Source organism: Micropterus dolomieu, linkage group LG12 (genome assembly GCF_021292245.1).
Source record: "Micropterus dolomieu isolate WLL.071019.BEF.003 ecotype Adirondacks linkage group LG12, ASM2129224v1, whole genome shotgun sequence".
In the NCBI taxonomy this organism is placed as follows: Eukaryota; Metazoa; Chordata; class Actinopteri; order Centrarchiformes; family Centrarchidae; genus Micropterus; species Micropterus dolomieu.
This window is the reverse complement of record NC_060161.1, coordinates 6,353,741-6,366,986: the sequence shown is the minus strand read 5'-3', so window position 1 is coordinate 6,366,986 and position 13,246 is coordinate 6,353,741. Positions and strand designations below refer to the sequence as shown.

The window sequence follows — 13,246 nt, the reverse complement described above, 5'->3', positions numbered from 1 at the left end:
TCAATGTCTGGCCTGCAGTACCTGAGAGAAAGCAGTAGAAATGGGTTCTTCGAGGGTTCCAGCGACAGCAGAAGCAATGTGTGTCCAAACCTCAATGGGCTTTCTGACTTTCTTCTCCTCCCATCTCTTCTTCTTCAGCTTGAAGCTGGCACATGAAATCACTTTGTTCTTCAGCGATTCCACCACAGAGTGGATCTAATGGCAGAAAGGGATAACTCACACATATAGTCGACACATTTTCTCAAAGTTGCATGTTCTCACTGAGGTTCTAACAAAATTGCAGTTTCAAACTGATTAAAATGATTAGGTGATTGACATTCAATGGTTCTGGCTTCCTAAATGTTAGGGTTTGACGATTTTATTTACTTTACATAATTGTTAATTGTAGGGATCGACCAATGGGCCTGGCAGATTATTGTGGCCGATATTCAGCATTTTTCCAATAATCTGCATCAGTCATTTTAAAAGCAGTTTGCCAATATAATTCATGAAAAAAAAAAATTGCGCTCCTTTGGCTTTGATGCAGCCACAGCTCTCTGTCTGTACTCACCACTCTGTGGGCTCGAGCAATGTACCGCCCACAGTACTCTCTCAGGAGCTCCGCCAAGCGAAGTGAGCGGAGATCAGTATAGATTACACAAGTTGACCATAAGCACTTACACTTACTGGAAGTAAGTGCAGCAAAACCAGCAGTACTAGTAAAAGGCTGATACTGTATTAGTACAATAAGCAGGAACGTGTAGAAAGAGATATTTTATTCTGCTCGGTCTCATCCACCGCAGCTGTGTTTTGGTTTTACACAAGCACATGTGCTAGCTCGGCTCATAGCTAGTTTGTTATAAACAAGCTTAAACAAAATCTCTGTCTGTAGCCTGTTTAGCTGAGATGCTACGTACCATAATGTTTAGCAAATCCTTGTAAACTCAACTGCTTGTTAAGACAAACCAGTTCCTCTCTATCAGCAACAGCAGAGGGAGGATGAGGGAGGACTGATAGGGAAAGATTTTCATTCTTAACTTCACTCAGTATTTTGATGTCAGTTGATGACATGTTCCATTTGTTGCCAGTGAGATACTGATTTTATATAGTGACTTTGCTGCTGTAAACTTTACTTTTGTGGCTGCTCTGAAAACATTTAGTTAAATAAAATATAATAATATTAAATTTGATTACTGTTCTGAATTTATTTCTTTTTAATAATATATTTTTTAAAAGGCAATTATTAAGTTGTAGAGTGAAATTGAGTTTTGTTACTCCCTTCTGCTACATAGCAGACAGTAAACATTAATAAAGATTCAATTATGAAAAATGGTAACAGAAATAAACGATAATCACTGCAGCAGTGCTGAGGATGAACTAGAGTTTGAGGCTGTTTTCAAAACCACCTACTATACTAGTACATACTGATTTGGCCCAAATGTAGTATGCAAGCAAACAAAGGCAAAATCTGCAGTATGCCAAAAATACCCGGATGGCGTACTGATTCTGGAAAAATCTCCAGTATGCATGGGACCAGTCTACCTCGCGTTATGGCCCATAATGCAAAGCGCTAGAACTGTAACAACAACCGGTCTGTTGTGTAGAGGACAACAAAACTTGTTTTACAATTTTCAAATTCTGTTTCATCACTAAATCCACTTCTAACAAGTTTTGAGGTGAGAAATCTTTAATCTAGAATCTTTAAATCTCACACAACTTATTGACACCCCAACTCATATCAACCCGAGAGATCATAGCAAATCAACACTCTTGGATGTCATTCTTACAAACATGCCACACAAATACACATTGACTGCTGTTTTTTGCAATGATGTCAGTGATCACTGTGTGATTGCTTGTATAAAGACACAAAACTACCTAAACATAAAACTCGTTATGCTTTTAAAAGGTGTTTTAAACATTTTAATAAACAGGCTTTTAATCATGATCTGTACTATTGTAACTTCGAGAATGTCTCTCTGATACCTGATGTGGAACATGCCTGGGAATATTTTCACAATGCCTTTTCAGCTATTTGTAATAAGCATGCACCTTTAAAGAAATTTAGGATTCAGTTTATTGATCAGAGAAAGAAATGTTGCATGGGGCAAAGCTCAAGCCACCAATTCTACTGCTGACTGGACTTCTTTCAGAATTTTAAGAAATAAATGCACAAGCATGACCAGAAAAGCAAAATCAGATTATTACCAAAAAATGTGTCTCCCAGAACACATTTTTGTAAATTCAGTTGAAATTAAAAACAAAATTGACATAATTGTACATTTTAACAATCAATTTGTATCAGCTGGCTGTATTTTCAATGAGTCCAAATCAATTTCTCATTGCTCTGACTCCAGCACTGAAACACCACCGGAAACTTTTGCTGTTAGACCCTTTTTTAAAGAGGATATCTGTATTGCTCTTAAAGCTATTGACCTGAAAACATCATCAGGACCAGACAACCTAGAACCTTTCTTCCTTTCTAAAGGTTGCAGCTGAAATTATAGCTAAGCATAGCATACATTTTTAATTGTAGTCTGCAGACAAATTCAATCCCCAAATTACGGAAAGCAGCCTATGTGCTTCCCTTGCTTCAGATCTTCACAATTATCAGGCATGTGATTGGCAAAGGGCAAAAAAGCAGGAAAATATATAGAGGCCTATACACCTCGATTAAACTGGCAGCGGCAGGACCCATGACAATAACTTATTTGGTGGATGTGTTGCAGTGGGAATCAAAGACAAGTGTCTAACCCACTGCACCATCGCAACCTCTCAACAGCTAAATGTGCAACATGATATAATTGAGTCGATAACTAAATAATATAACTACCAACTTTCAAATTAGTTCAGTAAAGGTTAATAGGTTATTTTTAATGAATAAGAGACAGCAGCAAAGGTTGTCGCCTGTTTAAGACCTGGTGGCCTAACTGTTAAAGAAACAGTTATATTATTCAGGGAACTGATCAGCAGCAGATCAGTCTCTGAGGGTTAGACGAACGCCCGTGACAGTTTCACGGGATCGCGCAAGTTACACAGAAGTTTCTGAGTTTCAGGTTTCTGTGTTGCTTTAGCTGATGCTTCAATTAGCCTAAGTATAAATGTAGAATTGTTCGCGGTCAAAAACTTTTTGCTGGTCGCACGAGGTTTACAACGGACGGCAATGTTCTTTGCATCATAGACTGTGACACAATAATGGCAATAAAGTTACTTACAGCTGTCAAAAATACCTCTCTCTCTCTCTGTTCTCCAGTCTTCCTTTAGTTTTTTGGTTAACAGCTGACTTTAACAACATAAGGTCCGGTGCCTCTGACCTGTTACGAATTCACGTCAGGGATGGTGCGTTCAGTAGCGCAGCGTTACTTGCATTAGTAACTGTAATAATATAACGGTTTTGGAAATAGTAATCCGTTACATTTCTCTTTACTGGCAAAAGTAATAGTCAAGTTAGTGCTAAATACTAAGAAAACCAAATTTATGGTCGGCCCCAACCCCCAGATACACATTATGGGGACTTAAGTCGAATCTGACTGGGAGTGTTTCTGAGGCTGCAGCCACTGGACAAACTAACTGACACTGTGACATCTTACATCAGTTTTTGTGAGGACATGTGTGTGCCGACTAAAACCTTCCACACATACAACAACCAAAAACCCTGGTTCACAGCAAAACACTGGCAGCTTCGTCAGACCAAGGAGGAGGCCTTCAGAAGTGGGGACAGAGTCTTGTACAACCAGGCCAGGAACACAATGACTAAAGAGGTCAAAGCTGCAAAGAGGTGCTATGCTGAAAAGAATAATAATAAATAACAGCATTGCAGCCAACGACCCTGCCTCAGTGTGGAGGGGCCTGCAGACACTCACTAACTACAGGAGACCATCCCCCAACACTGCTGGTACTCAACGACTGGCAGACGAGCTGAATGTCTTTTTTGTACCCCCTCTGACACACTGCCACCCACCCTCACCCGCATTCAAGATCTGTGAAGAGGACGTGAGCCACCTCTTCCAGAGGCAGAAGATCAGGAAGGCTCCTGGCCCCTGCGGTGTATCTACATCCTGCCTGAACATGTGCGCTGACCAGCTGGCCCCCATCTTCACTCAGATCTTCAACAGATCACTGGAACTGTGTGAAGTTCCCTCCTGCTTCAAACGCTCCACAGTCATCCCAGTCCCCAAAAAACCCTCCATCTCTGGACTGAATGACTACAGGCCTGTCGCCCTGACATCTGTAGTCATGAAGTCCTTTGAAAGACTGGTGTTGGCCCACCTGAAGGACATTACAGGCCCCTTGCTGGACCCCCTGCAGTTTGCCTACAGGGCTAACAGGTCAGTGGATGATGCTGTCAACTTGGGACTGCATCACATCCTGCAACACCTCGACTCTCCAGGGACATATGCAAGGATCCTGTTCGTGGACTTCAGCTCGGCGTTCAACACCATCATCCCGGACATCCTCAGCAGCAAACTCACCCAGCTCACTGTGCCAGCCTCCACCTGTCAGTGGATCACAAACTTCCTGACTGACAGGAGTCAGCAGGTGAGACTGGGGAATATCACACGATACGTGCAAACCAGAAAAATGATTTACAAGCACAATGTGTGAGTAACTACAACCTACCGTAGGCTAACCCTCCCCGCCCGCTGTGGCACCGCTAATGGTTCAAAACACCCCCGCCCCGAGTAGCGGCAGGATGTGACACAAAGCTGGTGTCAATCATATCAGAGTTGTTAAAACTCTGGCAGGAAAAAAGCCAGCCAGCACTGGGAGAGATCCCGGTGGGCGGATCGCTCGGTGGCTGCTTGAGCAATTCCTTTCAAAACAAAGACCGAGATGTCAGCAGCTGGAGCGGTGAAGACAGCAGGGAGAAGATAAGGAGGTTGTGGGTTTCGCTAGCTGGCTATTTAGCTATATCAGGTGCCTTTTCTTGAAACATGTTCAACTTTTCATAAAATAGATGTGCTCGTCAGTTTCACTTTTCATCAACTGACCAATCACAGCCTGCATGGGACATTAAAAAAAGTTTGACGTGCTACAGTAAACTTTTAAAACATTGTACCCTTCTTGTATGAATGTTTCTGATAATTAATGAGATAACGTTAGCAGCATTAACAAATTAAGAGACCAATGTAGGCCATTTTTCTTGCACAAGAATTTAATGATTGAAAACAACTCATAAACATGAAACTGCTGTTTTGTCCGACTGGAATAAATATTATACCTGTGGTGAGCTATATAGTATATTATTACATAAAATTACAATGCATATAGAAAAATTAAATCATTAATATATTAACATACATTCTATTTATATTAGAACTAGTTTAAATGAGTATTAGTATTTGTGTGCCAGTAGCTCCTAGCCTCCTCCTGAGAGCAACACGTTCCCCCTGTTCTGTTTTACTAAAGTGACTGAAAAGTGTGATTTAAAATTCTGCATCGAATCAACGGCGTAGCCTATGCGTTAATACTGTTCAGTAGTCTTGTTTACATTAGGTGTGGGTTGTTTGCTGGTGTATCGTGAATCCATCCCTGGTTCAAAAACTACATAAGCATCAATCACAGTAATGTTTTTTGTGATGAGTGATCAGTGTTTTAAAAACTGTTTCAATGCCTATTTTTCAAAACATCCGTTTCAATATTTTCAAAAGCTTCAACAAATGTTTAAGGCCTCTAATGGTTTCACACCATCATTGAACACAAAAAGAAGGAGCACACACGTAGTATAAATATGTATATAATAAAGTTTGTAAAACTCTGTGTTACATTAACATTTTTTACTGTGCTCCTAAATTTCTTTGTGTTTTTCATTTAGGAGCACATGTGCTCCTTGGGCAAAACCTTAGCGTAGAGCCCTGGGTCACTGGCCTCATCCAGGACGGTGATGAGTCGGCCTACAGATGGAAGGTTGATCAGCTGGCTCTCTGGTGCGGTCAGAACAACCTGGAGCTTAACACGCTCAAAACTGTGGAGATGACCGTGGACTTCAGGAGGAGCCCCCCCCCACTCTGCCCCCCCATCACCATACTCAACAGTCCTGTGTCTGCTGTGGAATCCTTCAGGTTTCTGGGATCCACTATATCCCAGGACCTGAAGTGGGACCCCAACACTGACACTATCATCAAGAAGGCCCAGCAGAGGATGTACTTCCTGCGTCAGCTCAGGAAGCTCAACCTGCCTAAGGAGCTGCTGATCCAGTTCTACACAGCCATCATCCAGTCTGTCCTCTGCACCTCCATCACTGTCTGGTTTGGATCTGCCACCAAAAAGGACAGGAACAGACTACAACGGACAGTCAGGACTGCAGAAAAGATCATCGGTGCCAACCTGCCCTCCATTCAGGACTTATACATTTCCAGAGTGAGGAAACGTGCAGGAAGCATCACTGCAGATCCATCTCACACCGGATACAACCGGTTCCAACTTCTCCCCTCTGATAGGCGCTACAGAGCACTGTACGCCAAAACCAACAGACTCAGGAACAGTTTCTTCCCACAAGCCATCACTCTGATGAACAGTGTCAGGAACAATTCTTATGCAATAACCCAGTAACTCTGTCTCTAATCAGCCACCTGTTCATTGGCTAACACTTATTATTTATTCACCACTCTCTATTTCAGTGCTGTTCATACTGTTATATCGTCATATTGTAGATACTGTATACCAATCCACCTACCTCAAGTCATTACTCCTGCACAAAATACTAATACCTATTTATTCCAGCATCCTTTGCATTGTGTACATGTATGCATGTAAATGTACCTGTAGATCACATCCACCTCCGACATGTACATACTCCTGCATCCTTTGCACTCTGCTCACTGCACTATTTTTCAATATGTCTATATTGTTTTTGTTCATAGTGTGTATATTTGTGTTGTCTACATTGAAGTCTGTGTCAGACTTTATTATGAGTATGAGTAAGCGCATCGTGAGCAACGTACAATCCAGCACCTGGACTCCCCATGAACCTACGCCAGGATCCTGTTTGTGGATTTCAGCTCTGCTTTTAACACCATCATCCCAGCCCTGCTGCAGGACAAGCTCTCCCAGCTGAACGTGCCTGACTCCACCTGCATGTGGATCACAGACTTCCTGACGGACAGGAAGCAGCACGTGAAGCTGGGAAAACATGTCTCTGATTCCAGGACCATCAGCACCGGTTCCCCTCAAGGCTGCGTTCTTTCCCCCCCTTCTCTTCTCCCAACAGCTGCACCTCCAGTCATCAGTCTGACAAGTTTGCGGACGACACCACCCTCATTGGGCTCATCTCTGGTGGGGACGAGTCCACCTACAGGTGGGAGATCGACCATCTGGTGACCTGGTGCAGCCAGAACAGTCTCGAGCTCAACGCGGCATGGATTTTAGAAAGAGCACAGCCCCACCCTCCCCCATCACCCTTTGTGACTTCCCAGTTCCTGGGTACCATCAACTCCCAGGACCTCAAGTGGGAGCTGAACATCACCTCCCTCACCAAGAAGGCCCAGCAGAGGATGTACTTCCTGCGGCAGCTGAAGAAGTTCAGCCTGCCAAAATCTCGCAATACATGGCCCCGGTCATCCTCTCCTTAATACAGTGGATAGTGGATAATACAGCCCTTTCCAGCCTTGTGGAGGGGTACAATTTTGTCTCTAGTGTCTTTGGACAGCTCTTTGGTCTTGGCCATGTTAGTAGTTGGATTCTTACTGATTGTATGGGGTGGACAGGTGTCTTTATGCAGCTAACGACCTCAAACAGGTGCATCTAATTTAGGATAATAAATGGAGTGGAGGTGGACATTTTGAAGGCAGACTAACAGGTCTTTGAGAGTCAGAATTCTAGCTGATAGACAGGTGTTCAAATACTTATTTGCAGCTGTATCATACAAATAAATAGTTAAAAAATCATACATTGTGATTTCTGGATTTATTTATTTTTTTAGATCATATAGCAGGGTGTTCAAATACTTATTTTCCTCACTGTATGTGTAAAACACTACTTGGCAATAAAGCTCCTTCTGATTCTGATTCGTACTTTAACAAACTCCTCTCTCTGTGCAGGCTGAACCCATTGATGATTAAAAGTAGCACCACGAGCGGGGGCGCTAGTGCGCATGCGTAGGATGTAGACGTGCTTAGCTTGTGCTCTCCACCGCAACTTATGCAAAATTACCGAATACCACGATAAAACTGTCCAAGAGCTGATATTTTTTGCTCGCTCGCCTATTTCATTCGTTGAACTTTGCTAATTTGAAAATGTTGAGGCAAAGAAACCCTCCTGGGAAGCCCAAGACCATCGATGGATACATCGGCAGTGCTAATGCTAGCGGGGCTAGTGCTAGTGATAGCCGCTCTAACGCTGGGTAAACAGCACTTTCCACATCCCAAATATTCTAAGTGATGACAACTTTGCTAAGAATATAATCTCTAAATTGGAAGATTTTATAGAATTAAATGATAATGGTGAAGTATCTGACTTGACCCTATGGGAAACATTAAAAGTCGTTTTGCGTGGTGATATAATCTCCTACACCTCAGCCATTAAAAAGGAGAGAGAGATGAGGCTACTTGAAATTAACAACACTCTTTCTATTTTGGAAAGAACCTGCCGAATTTCTAAATCACCGGATCTCTATAAAGAGATATTGAAGCTTAAATATGATTTAATATTAAATAGGGCGGCTGTGGCTCAGGAGGTAGAGCGGGTTGGCCGTTAATCGGAAGGTCGGCGGTTCAATCCCTGGCTCCCCCTGGTTGCGTGTCGAAGTGTCCTTGGGCAAGATACTGAACTGGCTATTCCGCCAGTGTATGAATGTGTGTGAATGTTAGTTTCCGTTTGAGCACTTAGGCTCAGTGTATGAATGTGTGTGACTGGTGAATGCAGATGTAGTGTAAAAGCACTTTGAGTGGTCGAAAAGACTAGAAAGGCGCTATACAAGTATGGAGCATTTACAAATATGAATACAATGATGTTATGAGAGTTAAGAACTTACTTTTGAAATTAAGGCAGAAACAGCTTCGGGATAAACCAGGTAAACTGTTAGCACAACAGCTTAAAGGCTTAAAGGCCCAGGCTTCAAGAGCAATTAGTGGTATTAAGTCTAAAACAGGCATTCTTCTAACCAATCCTGCTGACATAAAGCGTAGTTTCAGTGAATTCTATTCTGAGCTTTACTCCTTAAAACACAATGTTTCACAATCTAACTTGAATGATTTCTTTGACTCTATATCATTGCCCAAAGTGAGTGATGCTGCTACAAAATGTCTTGATTCAGACTTTACACTGCAGGAAGTCATCAATGCCATAAAGTAGTTTCCATCAGGCAAGGCTGCTGGGCCCGATGGTTACTGCGCAGAGTTCTACAAGAGATTTTGTGATGTTCTTGCACCACTTATGCTCAGGATGATGCATAATTCTAAAAATGATGGAAAACTGCCAACAACCCTTTATGAAGCAAACATTTCTCTAATTTTAAAAAAATGGCAGAGACGAAACCGACCCTGCAAGCTTTAGGCCAATTGCGCTTCAAAATAACAAAAATCTTGGCTACTAGATTGAACAAATATCGGGCTTCTATCATCCATCTTGACCAGACAGGGTTTATTCCCGGCAGACTCTCTTTTTCTAATGTCAGGCGGCTACTCAATACCATTTACTCTGATTTTAGTGGTACCAATGGAGCTTCTATTTTGTCCCTTGACGCGCACAAAGCCTTCGATCAGGTCGAGTGTTTGAGTCACTACGCAGGTTTGGATTCGGGGAAATTTTAATCTCTTGGGTGAAACTGATATATGCAAAAACGTGCTGTTCTGTTTTGACGAATGGTGATTGGTCAGCCCCTTTTTTTTTTGCAACGCTCGGTTCAGCAAGGCTGTCCATTATCTCCGGCGCTCTTTGCTATTGCACTGGAGCCTCTTGCTGTAATAATAAGAGAGCACCCACAGATGAAGGGGCTTCAGATTGGAGGAGTGGAAATGCTTATCAGTTTATAAATTACCAAATACATCAGTACAAACAGCTATATGTTTTAACCATTGTTTTCTGCCTGCCTGGCATGACATACTGTACCATGATTGGAGAAAGAGGGGCTTGGTTTCAGTTAATAATCTGTACATTGACGGTAAATTTGCATCATTCAGCCAACTGAAAGGAAAATACAATCTCCCTAATTCCCATTTCTTTCGGTATTTGCAGGTAAGGCATTGCGCCCAATCAAAAATTGAAGATTTTCAAAATCTACCCCTGGAGCATGAAATTTATGATATTTGCAAGAGCCCTCCTCTCTCCAAGCGTCTTATTTCGAGAATTGTACGTCCATTTGATGACTGTATTGTTGCGCACACTGTGAAAACTAGGGATACTTGGAAAGAAGAGTTAGGTGTGGAATTATCTGAATCCATGTGGAACACCTGTTTGTCTAATATTCATTTCTGCTCTATAAACAGCAGACACCAACTAATTCAATTTAAGATTGTACATCGCTTGCATTATTCCAAAGTCAAATTACATAGAATATATCCATCAGTTTCCCCGGTGTGTGACGTTACACTGTCCCATGCTTTTTGGGCCTGCTCTTCACTGGCAAACTTTTGGTCTAGAATATTTGACTGGTACTCCAAAGCATATGAGCGGCCCCTTCAGCCCGAGGCTGGACTTGAAGACAATTCCAACTATTATGCGGCAACCATTGGAACTGGGACTGATAGTTGCCAAGAGACTGATATTGAAGGAATGGAAGTCTTCCTTTCAGGTATGGGTCATTGATATGCTATCCATAATACAAATGGAGAAACTCCGCACCAGTCAAACAGACCCTTTTTTCCGTTCTTGGAACCCATTTTTAACTCATTTTGAAAAAGCTAAATTACTACTTGTGTTCCTGTATTGACAACCTTTCCTCCTACTGCTGTATTGAATACGACTGTAAACACCTGGCAATAGCTGCATCTGAGCCCTGTTTGTTTATTTAATTTGAAAATGTAAATAAAAACAAAAAAGAAAAAGTAGCACCACGAGCAAAAGCAATACATTATTTTAACGTTAATTGTGTTACTTTTGTAAGGCGTTACTCTGAGTAAGAGATGCAAAAACGGAGAATCGATCGCTCGAAGTTAACTTCCCCTCGTTTTATTATGTGTTCCGTGTTTAGCTTCAGACGTTTGTCGTCTTTGGTTCACATCGAGCCGAGCTGCCGAGCAGGACCGAACAACGTTAACGTTATATTTACATTTGGTAAACTTACCTCTGCAACGGACCGAGTAGGCACGTATTTTCTTAGAAAAGCATAGTCGATGTCTCCGAGACCTCCGGCGGTCTTGCTGAGTCTTTTCAGGGCATCCAGGAGCTTCCTTTGCTCCGGTCGCTGCCACTTACCGGCCAGTTTGCCTGAACGCTGCGGTACCGGTTCAGGTTTCAAGTTGCGGTCTGGTTTAGTTCGTGTTCGAGGCGGCGGTTTCATCTCGACTCACGTTGCTGATTGAAACCGAGCTCTTAAAACAACTAGACCGGACCTAAAGACTCACTCAGAGAGCTGTGTCTGCTAGTATACACATCCTCTATACGTAAAAGTGAATTTAAACCCCGAGCGGCTTCAACGCCGACAAAACGTAGCAAAACGCTCTGAGTTTGAACTCGTCCCCTGCCTCCCGATAGAGACCATCCGGTAAAGCCGTAAACCAAACGCCTGTGCAGTATTTTCAGAATAAAGGCGCGATGTCGCAAATTCCCACAGATGCAGTCGTTCTTTCAGGGCTGATGTTGACCTTATTTCTTCACAAAAACAAAGACAAGAAAAAGCTGTTGAGCTCCTTTACCTTTTTAGGGTTGGGGTTTCCTGGTTTGTAAATGGGTTCACAAGCTTTTTTAAACATTTGTTTGTGCCACACACTGTATAAAATAAGGTTTATGCACTTTGATTGAATACATAAAAAAGAAATGGAACAAATTTAATATGACCTTTACATTTACATTTTTTGTTACTGATCGCATATTAAACTTATTAACATTATTATTTACAATTAAACAATGTAAATGTGATACTTTTCCATCATTTGTTGGCAGACAAAAAGTAGAGTAGAGAACATCTTGTCAACACCGTCAACACACACAACACAGGTATACAAAAAAGTATAATCCATTGACGTTTTAGTGTATGACTTTAATTTGAAGGCTAGAGGTCTAACTGCTTCCGGGTTGCAGAATGCAACATGTCATTGGTTGCGTTGCAATAGTTTTAAACAATAACAAAAAATACATCTTGGTTCATTATCATTCCTGTTGCCTCGAATCCTCTGCTGCATCTCGGAGTAGTATGTAGTGATGGCGAGATGAAGCTTCATGAAGGTTTCCATCCAATTCATGGTGCTTCATTAACTCTAGTGTGCCATCAAGTGGACAATAACTGTAAAACAGGCAGAGTGATTCTAATGGCACCATGGCTTTAGTGTGTGATGCTTTCTTAATATAGTGTCTGTCTTTATGATACAATGGAAAGTGGAAACAAAGGACATATGATGACTTGGTTTGTGACTTTAGGTAAAAGAAACAACATTTTATTCATTTATATTTAAAAATAACTTTTCTACAGTGCTGGGCTTCAGGCGGTTTCTTTTTTTGGAGATGATTTCACCTGCTTTAGAGAATTATTATTTGAGTAATATGGGGTAAGACACCCCCCAGCTGAATTCTTACAAAACCCACAAAATGTCAAAAAAAATTCTCAACACTTTCTAGTCTTATTCAACTAAAAATTTTCTCTGTTTCATCACAATTTTTGAAGTTATTTGATCAAAGCAATTCTGACAAAAGTTGATAAAAAGTTTTTGTCATTTAAAATAAGCTGTGGATACAATCTAATTCTGTTCAATTCGATTCAATTGCAAGTTTAAAAGTCTATGTGTGGCCCTGCGATAGACTGGTGACCTGTCCAGGGTGTACCCCACCTTTTGCCTGATGTCAGCTGGGATTGGCTCCAGCCTGATGCGACCATGTACGCAGGACAAGCGGTTGACGTTGGATTTATGGATGGATGGAGTGACAAGGCCTTAAACCCTCTCAGACTGTCAGAGGATTTGAAAAACAAAATGGGAAAAGATAAATTATAAAACGACGATGAATGGAAATGTACTTGTTTTCTTCAGAAATGATGCTCAGAGGTTGAATGCCCTTAAAGTTTGCCATTTGGTTAACATGCCTATAGAATGTATCATACCTGGTCAAGTTAAAAATGCTAAATGAGTAATATACATAAGACCTGCCCTCAACTGGCACCAACTTATCTCTAAACTCA

The 13,246-nt window shown here is 41.7% G+C and overlaps 1 protein-coding gene across 1 annotated transcript; it reads right to left on the bottom strand.

The window, feature by feature from the left end:
* snapc2 (small nuclear RNA activating complex, polypeptide 2) lies at nucleotides 1-11,629 on the bottom strand. Its single transcript, XM_046065297.1, has 2 exons — nucleotides 11,201-11,629; nucleotides 1-195 (listed from the first exon to the last, which is right to left on the bottom strand). Exons 1-2 carry the CDS (start codon nucleotides 11,414-11,416, stop codon nucleotides 1-3), a joined length of 411 nt encoding a protein of 136 aa, XP_045921253.1. The 5' UTR covers nucleotides 11,417-11,629.
* Between the last annotated feature and the right edge of the window lie 1,617 nt (nucleotides 11,630-13,246).